Source organism: Paroedura picta, chromosome 11 (genome assembly GCF_049243985.1).
Source record: "Paroedura picta isolate Pp20150507F chromosome 11, Ppicta_v3.0, whole genome shotgun sequence".
In the NCBI taxonomy this organism is placed as follows: domain Eukaryota; kingdom Metazoa; phylum Chordata; class Lepidosauria; order Squamata; family Gekkonidae; genus Paroedura; species Paroedura picta.
Window position 1 is genome coordinate 64,240,248 of NC_135379.1, and position 21,715 is coordinate 64,261,962.

Consider the following 21,715-nt stretch of genomic DNA (forward strand, 5'->3'; position numbering starts at 1 on the left):
ATAGGCATTAACAAGACGGCAGTAGTAACTCTTGGGTCAGGGCCAATTTATGAAGGAGACTGACCTAATATCATTTAAGATAATGACAGAATGTATTCTTATAACAGATCATACTCTCATATGTATTAACAATCACTTGGCTAAGAAAAATGGTAAAAACTTCTAGATTAGGAATAATATGTGATGGGAACTGAATATGTATGTTAAAAGAGATGGCAAACCATATCAGCTGGTCGCTTTTTCTTCTCAATTTCTCTGTAAATGCTTTATATAATAATAAATAATAAAATATATATAAAAAAGAAATATATATTTCAGACTAGTGACAAAGAAAAAATAGCAAGCTGCCCTCTGACTGGTATTTTGTGCAAATGACCTCACCCGGCGCAAAACACAGGGATGCCAGCTTCCAGGTGGGGTCTGGGGATCTCACTTCTGGTAAAAAGCAGCAGAGGTTCTGCTCTGCTGGACAATCAGGAATCTTTGGTATCTCCCACCAAGACAACAGTAAGTACTCCTAGCAACAGAAGAACCCAAGCATGTCAAACACGTCTCCGGCCCTCAAGTAAAGCCAGATATCTTTCCGATCCAGGAGTGACTCCACACGGACAGCAATTCAAATGGACTCCTCACAAGGGAAACAAATCCGTCAAACTAGTTGTAGCTCCTGAATTCGAATCCTGGATACAGAATCAAGCAGCTTGACATCACAGAGATGAAACTTTAGGAGAGGCTGGCCTAGATATCTGAAGGCCCTGCTGAAGCTCCTCCAGGATTGCAGCAGGAGAAAGATCCTGATGGTGCCCCAATGAAGCCACTGGCAGAATGGCAGTAGCCAAGGAATCTGGCTGTGAGCCTGAGTCAAGCATTGGGACAGACAGAGAAATCTGCTTAAGGGAAGGATCTGTCTACCCCACAGCATCATGAACCTGGAGCAGTGGACTGTCTGCTTCTCGGAAGAAAATCTGTAAGGAGAAAATTAACTCAAACACCTGATCACAAAGGAGAAAATCTCAAAATGATGCTTCGTGGCCAGCACGATCCCAACTTTTGGGGTACATATGTTGGCACCCACTCCCTCAAGGAAGGGGAGGGGGAAGCCCCAAAATGTAATTATCTCCAGCAAGTTCTATCCAAGGTGTACAGCCCATTAGCTTGTCCATATACAGAGCCCATGGGGATTTAACTCTTCAACTATGTTTAGGACTACAGCCTCCAGTAATACTCATGGGAAAGAGTGAGGAACAAGCAGCAAGAGTTCAAAGACACTGCCTTTAATAATGCATGCTCTGTTTTCATGCCCTGACCTGGATGCCCCAGTTTAGCCCAATCTCATCAGATCCTAGAAGCTGAGAGGGGTCAGCCATGGTTAGTCCTTGGATGGGAGACCCCCAAGGAAGTCAAGGGCTGCTCCAGAGAGACAGGCAGTGGCAAACCACCCCTGATCAGCTCTTGCCTTGAAAACCCATGAGGGGTCTCCAGAAGTCGACAGCAACTTGACTGCACTTTTCAACCCCGCCAGGTTTCCCACTGAAGAGATCTAAAACCAACCCCAGGCATTTTCAATCACACAGCAAAGACAACTCTCCATGGGCCACAGTTCTCATCATAGGCTGCTGGAGAAAGGAAACACAGTCATGAAAGTTACAGGAGAGATTTGTATAATTACCTAAAAAAAATCACACACATTGTACTTCAATTCTTGTCCTCTTAATCTGCTTAATTTGTACAATACAAAAAGATAATTTAAAATACAACATGCATTAAATAAGAGCAAGGTGCATTTAGGAGATTTTTTTAAACATACAGTGCATATTCTGAACTGAAGTTCAAACTCCATTCATATTATACCTGTGACACTCCACACGGATAGATAGAAAGATAGCTGATAGAAAGAAGATGTGTATTGTACAGTCTGGACCTTTCTAGGGATAAATTCCCAACACCCATCTGTTATAATGAATATTAGTGTTTTATTTCTAAAACAACTGCATAAACCCTATCATATTCTGTCAAGGAGATCTCATTCTTTGGGTAGCTTTCTGCATTACATTATCATGGCATAAAATCCTACAATGCCAACAATTTACTGCATTACCTTGAAAGAGAAGAAATACTTAGTATGTTACAAAGACGTACCAACGTATGTGCTGTGGTACTTTTTAAAACTTCACAGATCATGCTACAATGAACAAAGATTAAACAGCATACAAGTTAGAAAGCAGAGATATAAAATTAAGGCTACAAGCCAGTAGGGTTTTTTTGCTTAAGCACATTTAGGTATACTGGATTGTGCCCTAAAATGCTGTTCAACAAAAACTAATTCTCAAGTACTATGTTTGCATTTACCCTTTCAAACATTTAAGAGAATCAATACAAAAAGCATAATCAGAAGCAAGATATAAGATTCTGTGTGCAGAGCCTGAGATATTCAAGGAAAAACAGAAAATGACTCACATATGTACACACTGGGAGATTACTTTATTGAGGCATGAGCTGAATATTGCTAGGTTTTATGAAGCAATGGACTAGAATAAAGCTTCTTCTCTTCTGTGCTACAGAACAGACTCTTGGAGATGACATAGCTTCATCTACTCATGTGTGTAAAGGTTGTCTACCAAGATGTTCAGTTGTTGGAGGCAGCTTCCAGATAACAAGAAATCACTAATAGGAACGAATTGCAGGTGGGACCATGGCACAATCTTCTTCATTTAGAGTTTTGTCAATAACAGGTCTGTATTCCAAAGTAACCTTTAAAGGAGAAAAGAGGACAGTTTCTATGGTAAGGCTAAAAAGTACTTCAGTAGCTAAACATACTGTTTTGGTCTGCCAGAGCTGCTTCAAAACATTTGGTCATGCAAAGCAACCCTAATCCTTACTTCCCAGAGTTAATACGTGGTACAAGGAATGGCTCCATCTTGCAGGCATTCATGATTAGAAGCTAGTTCACTGTCATTTCTGAAGACTCAGCCAGCCTGCTGCAATTAATCTGTGAGGCTTGTGAAGGGAGGGGATAGATGAGGGGGATGAAGTAATGTTTTGAATGGTTCCACCAAAAATAAGTGCTACTGTGTTTGCATCTAACTGCTTTACTGCAGAACATCCACGGCTAGCCCCTGAAATGAAAGACTGAAAGTGTGACTGTTGCTTCAATGTTGTTAGCCTTTCAGTTCTCTCTTCCTGTAAATAACATCTTACATGCCACTAAGAGCCAGTCTGCCGGACAGGGAGAACTCCTAACCCAAGTTTTTGGTCCCAAGGGGAATTACATACCTTCCCGGTCCCAACATCGACATACGAGAGGGTGTGCTTTCTCCAGTGCTGCTCAAATGGTTTCTTCTGTTGCCCTTCGATTGGCTTGGAATAGTCGTATTCATCTAGCCTAACCTAAACAAAGCAACCCAAGTATTAGAACACAACTTGAGGTTCTTCTGATGAGGATATAGTTTACCCCACATTTCAATGCACAATTCAGTGTTTTTAAATACTCTGGAAATTAGATTTACTTGGGAGTCTGAAAAACACAGAGCAAGACTAATAGATATAATGGATTTTTTTCATAAATATACAGTCAATGTTTTAAGCACAGTTGGATGCAGCTGTTTAACCACAGCATATTCCTAATTCTCAATGGTTTTTAATATCCTCTTTAGATTCTAGGTCCTTTTAATAAACAGATCTTGAATATGCACCCATCATATCATTTGACAAGCTGTCTAGAAAGGGAGGGGGGGTGCTATGAAACTGTAAGAACTAGAGCTGCATGCCTTACAAACATATCATAAACGTATCATAAGAACCCTGCTGGACCACACCAGGAGTCCATCTAGTCCAGGATCCTGTCTCACACAGTGGCCAACTAGTTCCTCTGGAAGTCCAACAACAGGACACAGAGGCTAAGGCCTTCCCCTAATGTTGCCTCCTGGGCTCTGGGATTCAGAGGCTTACTACCTCTGAATGTGGAGGTTCCCCTCATTCACCATGACTAGTAGCCACTGACAGATTATCCATTTCAGCACCTGAGGTGCTGTCTCAGTGGAGGAGCCTCTGCTTTTCATGCAGACGGTCCAAGATTGGTCTGAAAGTACAGAATGAAGTTGGAGTCCAGCAGGTGGTCTCATGCACACAAAAGCTTATGCCCAGAATTAAACGTTATTGGTCTTAAAGGTGCCCCTGGATTCAAACTTTGTTCTCAGTGAAAGATTAAAATTTCAGCTGGAGAACCCAGAAGCAGAAGTGCTGATCAAGGACAGAACATGGAGGGACATACAGCGTACATGGGGACTTTCTATTACTTTTGTGGCTGTGAACAAACAACTGATGTGGGCATATCCCCATGCAGAATATTCTATTTTAATGCCTAAATTGAAAGACAGCAGTTTTATGCTGGCTTCACTTATGGTTATGCTTTTTTATTTCTTCAGGAGATTAGCTGCCTACTGACCCCCAGCTTTAGTGGGGAAATTAATCCTGGGAAGGATTTCAAAAGAGAGGCAAGGGGGGCTCAGCGGAAGCACTGGTGGCTTCTGCACCAAAACAGAATGGAACAAAGATGAAAGATTTCTTGGCCCTTTCAGAGGACTGCAGCAGCACAGGGCAAGACAGTTCTTACAGCAACGCCCACCTACCTTGTAGTCCTCCCTTGCGTGGGCGCCACGGGACTCTTTCCGAGCTTCGGCACCATAAATAGTTTGTAAGGCACAAAGCATCAGGTTCTGAAGTTCCAATGTCTCCACCAAGTCAGTATTCCAGACCATTCCTACGTTGCAACAAAAGATTTGGAAGTTTCAGGGTAAGTGGAACTCCAGCAAACTAGCTGATCAGATTGCACTTCCAATGGTTATGACACCAATGCCACAATCCCCCTGCCCACCCACATCCCCGAGCATAGCAGCTCACATCCTGAACAGAACAGAGCTGCTGTCATCTTCCAATGAGCCAAGGGCAGTGCAAGACCCTACATGGCTCCAGACTGCGGCAGAGCAGGGCTTCCAATGTTCATGAGCGGCTGCTCAGGTGCTCCGCTTACAGGGAACACTAAGAGGCACACAAGAAAAACAAAAGCCCGATGCTGTCTGCAGACACAGGGCACATTTCTAAAATTAAACTACCCTTCTGGCATACTGAAGTGCTGCGTCACTCATCCACAGTCCCCTGGCTTCTTCACTTCAAATCTGGAATAGTTTCATTGTTTTTTAACTCATTGGTGACAAGCCATTTCTATCCAATGAGGGGCCCCACACTGCCTCCTATGGTTTGGGAGGAACCAGGTTTACTTGAAACTATACACCTCCCTAGCAGTGACCAGGTCTTCTGAAAGGAGCAAATGAGCTTCGGGTTCACCGCTAAGAACTAAGTTCTGTGTTGCCCAAATAGGAGGAGATGGCCGAAGAACAAAGAAGATTTATTGATTTACATGTAGGTTTCAAGGACCATAGCAGCAGCACAGTCTCCAGAGAGATATGTGATGCCCCCAGAAAATTGTTTCTAAGACTGCTGTACTTTTAGGGAAACAGTCAGACGACTCCCATGCTGTCAAGAAGAGCACACTGCGGTCAATCAGTTTACCTCTGTCAAATGTCTTCAGATTGTCCAAATCATTATAGATGCTGCTCAGCTTCTCACAGCCCTCCTGGAGAACGGAGCCTGTACGGAACACAGCCGCATGTGTCTGCATTGTCTGTAAAAGACACCAGTGGTTAGAGAATTATATACAGTAGAAAAGAGAAAAAGTCCAGTAGCTCCTTAAAGACTAACAAAATTTATACAACAAAGTTTGAGTCCAGTAGCACCTTTATGACCCACAGAATTTTATCCAACGGGTAAGCTTTCATGTGCATGCACGCTCCATCGGATGCAGTGAAACAGAATATCCTCATTACATATAAGCAAAGAGAGGGCAGGGGACTTAATTGCTGGGAAGGGCTGGCTGGAGTGAAGATGCGTGAGAGAGAATAGCTGAGACCGTGCAAGGACAGTGGAGGCTGGATTAATGGTTGAGGATATTGTATCTGATGAAGCCCCTATTATGTCTCACTGGCCATTGCCACCAAGTTATATCACCGGATTGTGGGTCAGTATGGAGGATGTGGTCGCTTCCTCAGCACTTAATCGAGACACTACTGGAATAAAGTCTTCTCTGGAACCCTCTTTTTTTCCCTCCCAAATTCAGAAACCTTCCTTTCCAGTCTTCTTCATTAGACTTCAACAGTTGCCCATTCGCACCCTGTTACTTTAACAACCCAGCCTCTAGCTAAACATCTCACCTTCTGCATATTAAGCCTCAGTTCCGAGGTCCTTAGGTTTCCATTGGCGAAGCGCAATTTGTCCAGGTTTGCAACAGATTCTTCCCCTGCGTTTGGTTTAATTGATGGAACTGGTTCTCCTAATCAGAGCAAACACAGAGGCATCAGGTAGTGATACTCAAGTCTGCAAATATGGCAGCATCCCTTTGGGGCCCAAGCAGCAAGGAGAAGGAGGCACTGCTTACTGGTCAGCCACCAGTTCATGAAGCTGCCAGAGCCTAAGTAGGTGAAGAGAGCTCCCCTCGCAAGACTGCAAGAGGCCTCTTCACAAAGGAAAAATTGCTGGCGGAGATGGCTTTTTATATAGAAAAGAGTTTCCAAAATATTAAGTAAAAAATCAAAATCAGGCCAAGATAGCTCTTTCAGAAAACAACATATCCAAAACGTTCAGTCAAGAACCCAATCAAGTGACCTGGATGAAGCCGATTTCAACCTGAGCCTTCGTCAGGAATGTTTAACATTTCTTTTTTGAGTCTGTGCTTCCTAATGAACGTGCGTTCAATCTGCCCCAAGAAACGCACTTTGTAAAGAGCACAGCCAGTCAAACGTCCAGTGGCCAATGAGGAGGCCCCCTCTACAAAACCCTCACTTGGCTACTTTTTCCTTTCTTTTTTTATAAGCACTTGGTGGGCACCAAAAAAAGGCATTGGCACTGCCAAGATGTTCTTCCAACCATGAAAGCAAAAGGGAGTTGCAGGTAGGGATGGGCAGGAGTTCAATTTCCCCACAAAAATGCCTCCTAAACCAAGGCTTGGGAGAGGTGCCTCCCCCAAACATTTTACAGACTGTTGTCCCGTTTGACCCGGGGCTTCAGCTGGCAGCCATCTTAGGCACACAGCAGATGGGTGGGCTTGTCCCACTGTCAGCCTAAAATGGCTACCAGCAACTTCAGCATGCTGGATGACTCCCTTTAGTGGCCGGGGGGGAGGGGGGGCAGAAGCTATCCGGTGCACTGAAATGACTTGCAGCCCTTTCAGCTTGACAACTGAGTGGCCCGTGGGTCCCACTATCAGGCCGAATGACTACAAGTGATTGCAGCACACCGGATCTCTCCCCTCCACTTGGGGAAGGGGGGGGCTGATTTGATGTGCTGAAATCGCTTGCAGCTCTTTGGCCTGACGGTGGGGCACTGTCAACTCAAAATGATTGCAAGCCATTTCAGCTCCCTGTTTTGCTTCCCCTTACTTCTAAAAACACAGAAGTCCATTTTGCGGGGAGGGAAGTTGTCTGGGTTTGGGGGGTTCGCTTCAGGAATACCCCAAACCGTAATTTTCCAGTTCATGCCCATCCCTAAGTTGTAGGATCCTGCCCGTTACTTGGGGGACATAACCTGACTCAACAAGGAGGCTTACCAGGTTTGTTGGATTCTGCGATGGTAAGAGCACACGCACGGCCAAAGACCACCAAGTCCAAGAGAGAGTTGGCCCCCAGGCGGTTGGCCCCATGGACAGACGCGGACGCTGCTTCGCCACAAGCATACAAGCCTGGTACAACCTGATCCTGGCCATTTACATGTGTGATCACCTGCCATCCACAAAATAACAAAATGCATGGCACTGTTGATATCTTGCAGCAGCAGAGAGCAAATGGGATGGAAGGAGAGCGACCCTCATTTTGGTTCATCAAATCAAATATGAAATCTTCCTAGAAACTAAAATGTCTAAACTGAGGCTACCATACTTAAGAAACACGATGGCATGTGACCCACACATACATGTGGCTGCAGCAAACAGTATGTAGGGGGAAAAACCCAACCTCCAGTTACAAATGCCACCCATTTTGAATAATGTTATTTTGTAAAAAGTTACCTGTCCTTTGTAGTTTGTAGGAATCCCTCCCATATTGTAATGCACAGTGGGCAGAACAGGAATGGGCTCTTTTGTAACATCCACCCCAGCAAATATCATTGCCGTTTCCGAGATCCCCGGAAGACGCATGGCCAGCTGCTGAGGAGGCAGGTGGTGCAGCTGCAGGTACACGTGGTCTTTCTCAGGCCCACATCCCCTGGGAGTAAATAAATAAGGACCAATGGTTGGACATCAGCCACTTGTGGTTTTTGCAAATGTTTCAAGGAACAAAAGTGCCATGAAGTGGCAGCCAGTTTCTAGTGACTCCATAGGTATTTGTGGGCAAGAGAGCCAGTTTGGTGTAGTAAGGATTGCGGACTTCTAATCTGGTATGCCGGGTTCGATTCTGCACTCCTCCACATGCAGCCAGCTGAGTGCCCTTGGGCTCGCCACGGCACTGATAAAACTGTTCTGACCAAGCAGTGATATCAGGGCTCTCTCAGCCTCACCCACCTCACAGGGTGCCATTGCCTGCCTCTCCAGAGCAATGCTGAATTGCACTGGTGGCCTCCCAGAGCTGTTCTGAGTCTCTGGGGAAGGCCGGAATATAAATGTAAAACGACACAAATAAATAAGAGCAGACCCCACATAGCTCCTGCATTCTGATGAGACTGGGCTAGCCTGAACAGCCCAAGTCAAGGACAAGCTTGGGGGTGAAGGAAAGTGCTGTCAAGCTGAAGCCGACTTATGGCAACCCTTTAGGGCTTTCTAGGCAAGAGATGAGCAGAGGAGGTTGGCCAAAGTCTGCCTTTGCGTAGCAACCCTGGACTTCCTTGGTAGCCTCCCATTTCCAAATTTACACCATGGCTGACCCTGCTTAGCTTCCAAAATCAAACTAGCCTGGGCTATCCAAGGATAAACACATGCAAATTAATTTATGGTAAATGTTGGAAATGTCAAGATGCTATTGGATCTTTTTTCCATATGTGGTGGAATTGTAAATTGGTTTAACAGTTTTAGATAAAGGTTCATGATACATTGCAAACTGTGTTTAAGTGGAAGTTGGCATTAGACCCCAAAGACATGTTGTTCAGCATTATACCTAAGCAGGGTGCTGAATTCTTCTTCCACACAACAACAGCTGCAAGACTCATCATTGCTGCCGGCTGGAAGCAACAGCACGGGGGCTCATGGGGCACAAAACCTAGAGAACTAGCGGTCATGGCTATACTAACAGATTTGGCTAACCAAAGACTTTCAAAAACACTCGGACGAATATCTGAAATATTTGTAAAACTCTTTATTTCTGTAACTCTTTGTAACTTTTCTGAACTGGAATGGAAGAATGGAAGAAGAAGAAGACGAAGACGAAGAAGATGAAGACGAAGAGTTGGTTCTTATATGCCTCTTTTTCTCTACCCGAAGGAGGCTCAAAGCGGCTTACAGTCACCTTCCCATTCCTTTCCCCACAACAGACACCCTGTGGGGTGGGTGAGGCTAAGAGAGCTCTGATATTCCTGCTTGGTCAGAACAGTTTAATCAGTGCCGTGGTGAGCCCAAAGTCATCCAGCTGGCTGCATGTGGGAGAGTGCAGAATCGAACCCAGCATACCAGATTAGAAGTCCGCACTCCTAACCACTACGCCAAACTGGAATAAATGAATGAATGCATCCCCTGGACAGCACTAAGTACAAGCAAAATTTGCTCAGAGCCCCCAGTACCAAGGATGAAAAACTGGCCTCAACCAGGGCTGGGGCTTTAACAGCCCTGGCCTTGTCCTAGTGGAACACTCTGCCTAATGAGATCACGATCCTCTGGGATTTTAAACAATTACAGAGGCCTGTAAGAGGGAGCTGTCCTAACAGGCCTATGGTTGAGACTAGGAAATGAACACCAACAAAATGCTGGCCTCCCTGCCTGAAACAGAGTAACATTTTGAAGCAATCTGAACACCGATCAAGTCCCCCACCTCCTCGATCCTTCTATAATGAAGAATTAGCTTTCTAACTTAATTTAATTAATTCTACAACTTAAATTATATTTAATTGATTTTATTGTTATAATTTGAATGTATTGTTTAAATTTTGATGTTACCTGCCCAGAGCCTACAGAGAACGGCAGGCTATAAGCTTAAAGTTATTATTATGATTATATTACTGCATGTATCACCACAAAATCCATGCAGTACGTACATAGGAATCGATACAGCCAGTGAAGTGGTAAGAGTCTATCAAGAACATCAACTGCCAGCCACAACTGCCAGCTATAAATTATTCTATCAACCAAGTCCTGCCTACGACCACTTTCAGGAAAACAACCCATCTTATTCTGCAGGACATACAGCAGAAATGCCTATTTTAGAGGGGATTATAAACAGACCACCCGAACTCCAAGCCACAATGAGATGGGGCAAGAGTAGAACAGTTACAACTTGCCTTCCTTCACGGATTTCAATGGTCATGGAACGAGACACCACATCCCTTGAAGCTAGATCCTTGGCGACTGGCGCATATCTCTCCATGAACCTTTCGCCCTCACTGTTAATAAGAATGCCTCCTTCACCACGACAGCCTTCTGTGATGAGGCAGCCAGCCCCATAGATTCCTGTAAAATGTAAGTTGTGATACAAACAATTTAGATTCCATGTTCTTCAGTAGCACAGGATGACCTTTCACGGGGTGGTTCAGCACTGGAAGCAAGTGAGCTACAAACGAGAGATGTAAACCTGACATTTTAGCCTGATCGCCGTTCACTAAGCTATATAAGAACCTATCCAATTCTCAATGGGATAATACTGCCTATCTTATAGACTCTGTTTGTGGGCAGTGTTGAAGATGCCCTCTTTTGTTCCAGTTCAGACTGAATGGTCTATTGTTCTCTACCAGGCTCAATGGTCTATTATCCAGCAGAGAACTTTTACCTGTAGGATGGAATTGCACAAACTCCAAGTCCTGGCAGGGGAGGCCGGCCCGGGTGACCATTGCTGTGCCATCTCCAGTAGTGGTGTGTGCCGATGTGCAGCTGAAGTATGTGCGCCCGTAGCCTCTAGAAAACAGGCCACAGTTAAGAACTGCCCAATCCGTTCCTGCTTATTAAGTTCACGAGAAGCAACTGCCCCTGCCCACCTCCAGGAGCGATCAGTCCCATCAAGGAGGTACAGCCAGTCATCTGGATGGTGCTCAGGCACCATAGTGTAGACTGAACTACATGTCCAGGTGCATCCATACTGGATAAGCACCTGGGAAACTACTTCCTCACAACAAAGCCCTTGATGGATCAAGCTGAACAGTGCCTCCTCTGGCCCTCAAATGCAAATGAGGGAAGTAGAAGACACTGAAAGCGGTGGAAGGCTTGGATAGTGTGAGGCTGGGGAGGGGGACAACGGGGACAAGGCTTCCCAATGAGCATGGCAGAATCATTTGACTCTCAAGTACAACCCTAAAGAGGGCTGAGGAGGAGCATGCGGCTCTCTCTCTCTCTGCCTAGAGGACAAAAAGAAGGTGCTCTGTGAATAGTGTCAGCCAAGGGAACACTTCCACACTCCTTCAACACAACTCTTGGCCCATTACCCAGTGGCGATGACCGTATTCTTTGCTCTCAAACGATGTATGGTGCCATCTTCGATGCAAAGGGCAATAACACCGTGACAGGCTCCGTTTTCCATAAGGAGGTCCAAGGCAAAATATTCCACAAAGTAGCTAGTGTCGTATCTAAGAGACTAGAGGGGGGGGGGACAAAAACCACACGTCACTCTTTCACTAGCCCAGAGCTAAATCACCATTTTAGGCCATGCTGAAAAAGCTAGACAGCAGTAGCATTTACTGAAGACTCCAGGCCTGATACCACAGTGGAAATTATCCTGCAGTGGCAGAAGCAAAGGCAGAGCAAGAGAAGACAGCAAAGCAACTGTGAATACTGGTTATACCACAAACTCTCTCCAGATGAAGGGTGTTAAGGGGCACTGAGCATGAGAGGCAAACAGAGACACAGAGACATATAAGGCCACTTGGCAATATATTCTGACTTCTGGGCGAAACAACCAGAAAGTCAGGGAAGAAGCTTCTGTCATGAGAAGACGATGGAGGGAAACTTCTTCGTGTCCAGTTCCAATGTAAGCGAGTTAGTGGGATAGCAGGAAGAGAAGAATACACTCAAGGTCAGGTTAAGGGAAAGAGAGGATCAGGAAGAACTCTGAACTGGCATTCAACCGAGGCAGAAAGCTTCAGACTGTACTTACAGCACTCATCTACCTATTAGGATACTGTGCAAGGTTTACGTAAACTATCACCTGCTAGCGTGCTTGAAAGGAGGGGTAAGCAGGGAGACTGCTGCTGTCATTCTGAACAGCGATCCTTTTCCTTTATTGATCTGGGAAATTTGGAAAACCTGGACCTTTTGAACCTTTAAGAACTGGCAAAAACAGTCTTTTATCTCTGCATTTGAAGCACTTTCTAATACATGTTCTGGATGTAAACCGAATAAGGTATATCTAAAAATCTTACTCCATTCCCACTTTTTAGTTTTGTCTTTCTAGTTTTGTCATTTGATACCTCCTGCAGAACTTCTAGGTGAAATAATTTCAGGCTTATGTAATTCCAACTCCATTAAGAACTGATTGGATCCAATACTGGAAAAAACAATTTAAAAATAACATCTCACTCACTGAAGTCAGAATTCCCAGCCTGGCAAAGCAATCCCATCTGTGGCATTATCTCTCAGCATTAATAGCAGAACTACCAGCAAAAAAGCCGCTTAGAGATGCTTTTCAACAAAATAAAGAGAAACCCGAAAATGGCAAATTGAAACAAGGGGAGAAAAATTCAACAGATCTTGCTGTACAATTCTAGAGAACTTCTGCAAGAAAAACATCCAACCTGTACAACTCTCAGTACTCAGAAAAGATACAAACATGTCAGCAGGGTACTTTCTTGGGTAAATACGTGACATAAAAGCAGTACAGCTGTCAGTTTAAGTCTGCTTTACAACTGTTCACCCCGGGAGCTTGATGTCCCCTCCCCTGCCCCCCCTCACTTCTTACCCGGCCATAGAGTGTGTGCAGCAGAGAGTGGCCAGTCCTGTCAGCCACGCAGCAGCAGCGATGGGCTTGCCCCCCCTTCCCAAACTTCAGGCTTTGTCCCCCGAAAGCCCGCTGGTAGATCTTCCCTGATTCTGTCCTGCTGAACGGCATGCCGTAGTTCTCCAGCTGGGGAAGGCAAGCAGACAGCAAAAATACCCTTCAACTGCAAACGTCGGTACAAGCAAAGCTGGCAGGAAGAAAAGGGCAACCTATGCTTTAAGCCATTTCAGCTTCTGAGAGAAGCCTGCCAAATAGAGGGAAAGAAGAATGACAGGAGGAAAACACAGGGTGTCTTGCTCTAACAGGTGTGCTGTCATAAGAGCGTAGAAGAGATTAGGAAGGCCTGCGCAATCAGAGAGAGCTACCTGGGCATTTTAAGCCACTGTCAGAACCAAAGAGCTACTGCAGCTGCTTCCACCAGATCACCTCCTTTAGGGACAATTCTGCTGAGGCACCAAATAATCCCAGGAAATACAACTGTCCCAGCAACTCCTGTAATAGTAGTCCCCAACCTTTTTATCACCGGGGACCGCTCAACGCTTGACAATTTTATTGAGGCCCGGTGGGGTGGGGGGGTAGTTTACTCCTCTACTCTCAACCACTGCCCTAACGCCCTCTGATCGCTATGGTAATGTTTAAACATCACTTCAAAATAAGATACAGACACATCACAACAATGAACATAAGGAACATTTTATTTTCATGGAAATTTTAACTCATGACAATGACAAATCAATGGGAACCCTGAGCTTGTTTCTCTGCGACGAGATAGTCCCATCTGGGAGTGATGGGAGACAATCACCCGAAGTGTGTTGTAAAGGGCCAGGGAGGGGGGGATGAAGTAAAGGGCCGGGGGGGGGGGGAGAGAGAGAAGGCGTCCTTCGCGGCCCACCTCCAATTAGTCGACGGACCACATGTGGTCTGCGGCCCACAGGTTGGGGATCGCTACGCTAGAGCAGCAAATCCTATGGAATGAACTTAAACTGGAGTGGTCGTGGCACAGTGGAAGGCTACGGGGTTCAATTCCTGAACCCACCACTGAAAAGAATCAGGTCATAAGTGATGCGAGACCTCTGCCTGACACCCTGGAGAGTCACTGCCAGTCTCAGGAGACAAGACTGACCTGGACAGACCCAGGGCCTGATGCAGCAAAGGCAGCTCCATGTGGCCATGTGCATTCACAGCATGAATCACAAAATTAAATGAGTGCATTTCCATGCATGCTCCTCCACAAGCCCCACTGAGATGTGAGAGTAGACAGCAATACCCTCATTAGTCTGAATGGGCTTGTGCAGAAGAATTCCAGGGGATCACGCTTAGCGAGGGGCTGTGGCTCAATGGTGGAGCACCTGCCTGACATGCAGCAGGTCCCGGGTTCAACCCAAGGCATCTTCAAAAAAACAAACAGTAAGCCATGTGAAATGCCTCCGCACCTGCGGCCCTGGAGAGCTGATGACTGTCTTAGTAGGCAAAGCTGACCTTGAAGCACAGGGTTCTGCATCCACAAAAGGCAGCCTCACGTGTCTGTTCAATCTACCCTAACTTTGCTCTGCAGCATTACCACACAAGAACCATTCACAGCAGCCCTTCTCAACTCTTTTACTGTTGAGAAACCCCTGAAACATTCTCCAGGCTTCAAGTAACCCCAGAAGTGGCACAATCAGGCAGATTATGGTTGGGAAGCAGAGCTGTGGACATGCCCACCAAGAGCCCCTCCCCTTCCCACCCCCTCCAGGCCCATCACTGGCCATTTTGGGAAGGGGTGAATGGATCAGCATGACCATATATGGTCACATCACCCGATAAATGTTTAACAAATGTTCAAAATACCTTACAAATTAATTTTCATCCATTCAGGAAACCCTTCCAGGGCTGTCAAGAAACCCCAGGGCTGTCAAGAAACCCCAGGGCGTCATGGGGCCCTGGTTGAGAAAGACCTGGTTTACAGAGTCAGACACGTTTGTTTATTTCACCAACCAACATAGTCCTGCAAGGCCTTTTCCCCCCAGCCAGAACACACATCCACCCTCTTACTGCTCATACCTCAATGACAGCAGCAGGGGCCTGTTCGGTCATGTAATGAATGGCATCCTGGTCCCCCAGCCAGTCTGAGCCTTTCACAGTATCATAGAAATGCCATCGCCAGTTGTCTTCTTCCATGTTCCCCAGAGCAGCGTTGATTCCGCCCTGGAAATCAAAAGCAGACATTGGCCCACCAGTGACACTGTGCTTTCAGTCCCTCACTGCCCTGGAACAGAAAAATGGGAACCAACAGTGGCTGCTGAGAAACGGTTCAAATGGCCTGTCATCCATATCATGGGGAGAGGACTTCTGCTCTTCTACAGCAGCCACTTTTCAACTGTTGCTCTCAATTCAGAAATGCTAGCCCACTATTTGAAAAATAACGTTTTATGAAACCAAATAAATGCAGGCAGGTCACGAGAGGGAGGGCAGGAAGGGATTAGCCAGTGCCCAGCTCCAGTGGCCCTCTCTTATACATTCAAGGTAAGTCTGATCGTTACTTTAGGAAGGAATTGTCCTCCAGGTGAGATTAGCCCAGGGACTCTGGCAGGTTTTTCGTCTTCCCCTGGGCAAAGAGCAGATATCACTGGAGGAAGGAGCCAGGGAGGTAGTTGTGACTTTCCTGCATTGCACAAAGGTTGGACTAGATGACCCTTAAGATCCCTTCCAGCTCTGTTTCTATGCTTCAAAATAAATCAACGTATAGGAACCAGACAGCCAGAACAGTTTGGCACACTCGTTTATGTCGTTCCACTGCATCACTTTTGCAGTGACATTTTAATACGTTCAGCAAGTCCAGGAATGTCGTTTTATTTTTAATACCAATGTCAGAAGCTTAGCTTTAACCAAAGGGACAACCTTGTGCTGCTCAAGCCAGCATGGAAGGCTAATGTGGCAGAAATCACTACAAAGAGAAAAGCCGCCTGTCAGGAAGAGAGCCTTCCTCCCAGCTTTCTGTGTGGAAGGAACTATGCCTAAGTACAGCCCAGATACAAGTTGGCCACCTGGAAGAGAATCAGGCTTCAGAATGAGAAGTGGCATTTAGAATACATTCATTTTTTCATAACCTGCTCTTCTCCCCACAGCTGGGACTCAAAGCAGCTTTCCAAATATTCTTCTCCCCTCCTCCATTTTCTCACAACAATCCTGCTGTGTAGGCCAGGCTAAGAGTTGGCGATAGGCGCACAGTCACCCAGCACGCATCCATGGCAGAAGGAAGGATTCAACTCATGGTCCTAGCTTGCCACTCTGTCCTCCACATCACACTGGCTCTCAGCCAAATGAAGCCCACCAGGGATGATGGAAGCCTAGCAACTGGAATCAGGCTTGTGGACTGCAATGGCTACTAGCCCTGGAGACTGAGGGGGAGCCTCCTCATCCAGAGGCACTAAACCTCTGAATCTCACAGCCAGGAGGCAACATCAGGGGAAGGTCTCGGCCTCTCCGCCCCCGTTGCTGGCCCTCCAGGGGAAACGGTTGGCCACTGTGTGAGACAAGAGGCTGGACCAGATGAAGCACTGGTCTGATCCAGCAGGGATCTTCCTGGGTAAGGCCTCAGCCTCTATGCCCTGTTGCTGGTCAACAGGGTTTGTCTAATATTCGTAAATTATGCAAGCAGTGCCTAATGTCCAAATCCTGAGGGCAATCAGTTCCTTCCAGTCCCGAATAATACCTCTCAAACTGGAAATCAAAGGTGCATTACCTGTGCAGCAACAGTATGCGACCGGGTAGGGAAGAGCTTAGAAACGCACGCTGTGTTAAAGCCAGCCTCAGACAAGCCAAACGCAGCTCGCAGCCCTGCACCACCTGCACCCACAACCACGGCATCAAATTCATGGTCCACAACGGGATACTGAGTTGAAATCTAGTTGAGGAGAAATAAGGATGAATTCTTATAGCACCTGCAATGACCCAGAAAATTAAACCTTGACACAGACCTTGGGGATGGGTTGGGCCTCAGTGGCAGAGCCTCTGCTTAGCCTGCACAGTGGTTCAGTTCCTGGGGGGAAGGACCAGGCAGCAGGCAATGAGAAAGACCTCTACCTGAGCAGGCAGGACTGGAGCTGGATGGACCCATGGTCCAGTTCAGCTTCCTGAAGGGCAGACATTCTCAACTTTTTTACCATTGAGAAACCCCTGAAACATTTTTCAGGCCTCTAGAAACCACAGAAGTGGTGCAATAGTGCAAAATACGGTTGAAAAGCATAGCTGTGGACATGCCCACTTGGAACTCATCCTCTTCCCATCCCCTCCAGGCCATCATTGGGCATTTTGGGAAGTGTGTGTGTGTATGTCGACATGAACATATGGTCATATCACCCAATAAACATTTAACAAATTTTAAAAATATATTAAAAATTAACAATTAACTCCCATCCATTTGGGAAACCCTTCCAGGACCGTCAAGAAACCCCATGGCTTTACAAAACCCTGGTTGAGAAAGCCTGATGTAGGGGAAGAGGCATGGTTCAGTGGCAGGACATCTGTTTGGTGCACAGAAGGGCCCCCATTTCAATCACCAGTATCTACAATGAAAAGGACCAGGCAGTGGGAGAGGAGGAATCCTGGGACCCCGGAAAGCCACTGCCAGGGTGACCTTGATGTCTGTTTATGTGGGTTTTATTATGATGCTCCATTCAACAGCCAGCTGGAGGGTACTTGACCTTGCCAAATCTGAGCAGCTGGAGGTGCTAACAGTGCCTGATTCGGTATACAGCAGCCTTCTATGTGTCTGAGTGTGAGACAAAATTTCATCCGGCTCTATGACTCAGGTCAAAGATTTAGGAGCCAGTCTCATTTCAGTCTTCAGGGTTTTATATTTTAATATTCTAAATTCTATGTGCCGCAATGACATTTCTAGGTGCCATGGCAAGCTAGCAGCTGAGATTTGTCAAGCTCTGCTCAAGCAGTTTAAGTAGCACACATTATTGTATATGTTTACCCAGAAATCTAGATTCATTGTATTATATTTTTATATTTTTAAAATGGACATTTTATTCTGAGTATAAGTTTTTGTGTGTATGCACACTTCTTCAGATACATATGCACATGAAAGCTTATACCTGGAATTAAATTTGATTAATCTTAAAGGTGCCACTGCACTCAAATTTTGTTCTGCTCTACCGCCCTGAATGTATCCTAAAAATGAGATATCCCTGGATCTGGTATCCATTGCTGACACTCTTAGAGGTGCAAATGTAAACAGGTATTTATTTTGGTCTTTTTATGTAACACATCAGGAAAGAGAAATCAGGAAAACTCAGGACTTACTGCCTCAGATACTTTAGCAGAAGCGCTTTTCTTTCCAAAAACTGTGAAGTGGAAGTTACGGGAAAAGGCTTGGCAAGTCGCTGGCCCCTGCTGAAGGAAGGAGAAAAGGAGAAACAAGCAAGAACAGTTCCACTCAAGATGTTGATCACTGGATTTTCAAGGGGGTTAACAATTAAATGCAGAACATTATAAATCAGTAAAAACCCAAAATACAGCGTACATAAAATCAAGCATTTTAAACATAGGAAAACATAATTGAGGGAATGCCAAATCGAACAAAAAGGCAGGAGGGGAAAGACCAATATGCCACGTGAAGGAGTTCCATGATTCTGGTACCACAACTGAGAAGACCCTTGCTTGAGCTGCCCAATTCAGAAGGCAGGAGTAGCCAAAGAAGGGACTCAGGGGGATTTAAAACTGTTATACATACACACAGCCTTCAGAGTGCACTCACTCAAGATTACAGGAAACCTTGAACACAAATTAAATGCACACTCTTCTGGACTATTCTAATAAGCATCACTACATAACCTACTGCAGTGGTCCCCAACTTTTTTATCACCGGGGACCGGTCAAGGCTTGACAATTTTACTGAGGCCCGGGGAGGGGGGGGGGAATCTTTTGCCGAGGTACATCACCGCTGCCTGAGCCCCTGCTCCACTTGCTTTCCCACCAGCGCCCCTAACTTCCCGCCACCCGCTTGGGGGCGCTGCCAGCAGCACATGCGTAGTGCCACGCCCAGGGGGAGCCCCAGTCAAGACCAACTATAGTTGCTTTTATTTCAGCTAAAAAAAATGAGACCTCTGTGGTTCAGAACACCACCATGTTGCCCAGGTAAAATTATTATTATTATTATTTAGATTTATAGCCTGCCACTTCCCTAAGACTCATGGCAGGTAACAGCATATAAACCCCCCCAATAAAAACTCATAATACATAAAAACCATCCTAATACATAACACATCAACCAACCCAACACAGCGACATTACCCAAGGAGGAGACCAGGGATAGCCTGAAGGACTGCAGAAGAGGGGGACCCGATCACACCAAGTGGCGCCGGCCTCAACCATAAGCCTGGTGAAAGAGCTCCATTTTGCAGGCCCTGCGGAAAGTTGGGAAATTCTGCAGAGCCCACAGCTCACCCGGGAGCTCATTCCACCAGGTAGGGGCCAGGACCAAAAAGGCCTTGGCCCTGGTTGAGACCAGACGTGCTTCCTGGGGGCCGGGAACCACCAACAAGTTAGTCTCCGTGGAGCGTAAGGCCCTGTGGGGGGCATAGGGCATCAGGCCCTCAAGTATGTGGTTCCCAGATCGCGGAGGGTCTTAAAGGAGGGCCTTAATATGCCAGGAGATAATGGCTGCTGCCTTTAATGTTTAATCTGCAGAAGACTGACCAGGGCCCTAAACCAGAAGGGCAGGAACAACACATAATGCAATGCATACAGTTTCCCTGATCCAAAGTCTCATTTCATGACATTTGCCATTATGTTTTACTGTGTCATTCTATTTGCTCAGATAATGTTAACATAACTTTACTTTTGCTTTATTGCTTAGTATGATGATATGATTCAACCAAACCCATTATAATACAGAAAAGCACACAAACTATTTTAAATCATTTAATGGGATTTCTTAATTGTTAAAATGCCCACTTTTAAGTAATGGCTAGAATTAATATCCCACATTTTCAGGGTAAGGTATTAGCTAAAGGCTAATCTTTTTCTTTCTCCCACAGTGCCACAGCACAGCACAGAGGCAGCACACAGCCCCAGCTCATAGATGCCTGTAAATGCATTAGATACATTTGGAATAGCCTTAATTCTCCATTCCTCAGAGGTTAGAATGAAGATATCACAATCAGCAAAGGTGAACAAAGAAATCCAGTCTTCCTTTTCAGTATAGATATCTGATGGGGAGTCTCCCTTCTCATGAGGTGAGTTGAAAGAAACCCAGAGAGCTTCTATTCAGTAAAACAAGAAATGGCAGCATTAGAATTGCCACACCATTAGTTCAGAAACATGCCTAGCTTACAGATTCAGGTAGGTCACCCTGAAGCAGTGGGAAAAGCCTGAGTCCAGGGGCCCCTCCAAGACCAACAAAACTTTATTCCAAGATTTCATTTGCATGCTTGTAGTTGTCACTACTTCTGGCCGCAGTGAATTCTATGCATTAATGACTCTTTGGGTGAACAATAAAATCAGAGTCCAGGAGCACCTTTAAGACCAACAATGATTTATTCAGGGTGTGAGCTTTCGGGTGCAAGCCCTCGTCCTCAGACTCTGATTTTATTGTGCTACTTCAGACCAATACGGCTACCCATTTGAATCTGTCTTTGGGTGAAGAAGGACTTTCTCCGCGTTAAGTTTCATTTTCAGGGAGTCCTTGTCCTGTGGGGAGGGGGGGGGGCTTCTTTCTCTATAGGCCACGCGGGATTCTGCAAGCCTGTCATGTCGCGCCTCAGCCATGGCTCCCCAAGCGCAAGAGCCCGGCCCCTCATCGCTTCGGCTGCCCTTTTTGGCCCCACTGAGTCCAGGGGCGTCTCCGAGGCCTCTCCGAAGCCAGCGAGGAGACACAGGCCCCGGCCTCCCTTGGGGCGAGGAGGCAGCAACAGCCGCGCCCAGTTGCCCTTTTAGTGGCCCCGGGAGCCAGGCCGGGATATGGATTTGTTCCGTGTGTGTCTGCACTGCCCTCCCTTCCGGCGCTTTATCCCCATGCAGCATAACCCACAGAGCCGCCTTTCCCGAAGGGGGGGGGGCAACTTTTCATCTCTTTCCTAAAGGCACGGGTTGGGATGCCCACGTGTGGCTGTGCTAACCCCCCGCCCTTGGAAGAAAGAGGGGCGGGCGATTCCCAGGCGGCCGCGGCGCTCCGTCAGTGACCTTGCCGGGCCGGGCGTCTACCTCGCGGGGACGTTGTGAGGGCGCCGGGGGGAGGGGCCTGCGCATGCGGCTCGGAAGAACCCGCCGGGAACGCGGAGATTCCCTCAGCCAAGGGAACCTCGAGGCGCCCCGCCGCCCACGAAGGAGGCCCCGACCCCTGCAAGGACGGAGGAGCCGCTACGCCGACAGGAAGGACGCGCAGCCGCGCACTTACCCAGCGAAGCGCCCTCCAAGGCCGCCAACCCCTCACGGCCGCCGCCATTTCGCCCCTGCCGGCAGCGGTTCTGCCCTTGCCCTACTGCGCGTGCGCGGGGAGGAGGGGACGAGACCATCGCTCGCTTGCACCCCTCCCCCATCGATACAGTGGTTCGCTC

At 46.6% G+C, this 21,715-nt stretch overlaps 1 protein-coding gene across 2 annotated transcripts; it reads right to left on the minus strand.

Annotated features, from left to right (window-relative positions):
* Positions 1 to 1,640: 1,640 nt before the first annotated feature.
* SDHA (succinate dehydrogenase complex flavoprotein subunit A) lies at positions 1,641 to 21,706 on the minus strand. Of its 2 annotated transcripts, none has more exons than XM_077303869.1 (15): positions 21,556 to 21,706; positions 18,462 to 18,551; positions 16,894 to 17,055; positions 15,213 to 15,356; positions 13,131 to 13,295; positions 11,662 to 11,810; positions 11,013 to 11,137; positions 10,528 to 10,696; positions 8,114 to 8,309; positions 7,658 to 7,829; positions 6,267 to 6,385; positions 5,569 to 5,680; positions 4,629 to 4,759; positions 3,274 to 3,387; positions 1,641 to 2,751 (listed from the first exon to the last, which is right to left on the minus strand). In XM_077303869.1, exons 1-15 carry the CDS (start codon positions 21,601 to 21,603, stop codon positions 2,665 to 2,667), a joined length of 1,983 nt encoding a protein of 660 aa, XP_077159984.1. In that variant the 5' UTR covers positions 21,604 to 21,706; the 3' UTR covers positions 1,641 to 2,664. The 2 variants fall into 2 exon arrangements, with proteins under 2 accessions (XP_077159984.1, XP_077159985.1); XM_077303870.1 differs by having other exon boundaries at positions 18,462 to 18,548; positions 21,556 to 21,632.
* Between the last annotated feature and the right edge of the window lie 9 nt (positions 21,707 to 21,715).

Coding starts and splice junctions, on each gene's coding strand:
- SDHA (XM_077303869.1), bottom strand. CDS start 21,603: ATGGCGGCGGCCGTGAGGGGTTGGCGGCCTTGGAGGGCGCTTCGCTGG. Junction 10,697..11,012: donor TGTGCAATTCCATCCTACAG/GTAAAAGTTCTC, acceptor TACATTTTACAG/GAATCTATGGGGCTGGCTGC. Junction 2,752..3,273: donor TCGATGTTGGGACCGGGAAG/GTATGTAATTCC, acceptor TCTCCTTTAAAG/GTTACTTTGGAATACAGACC.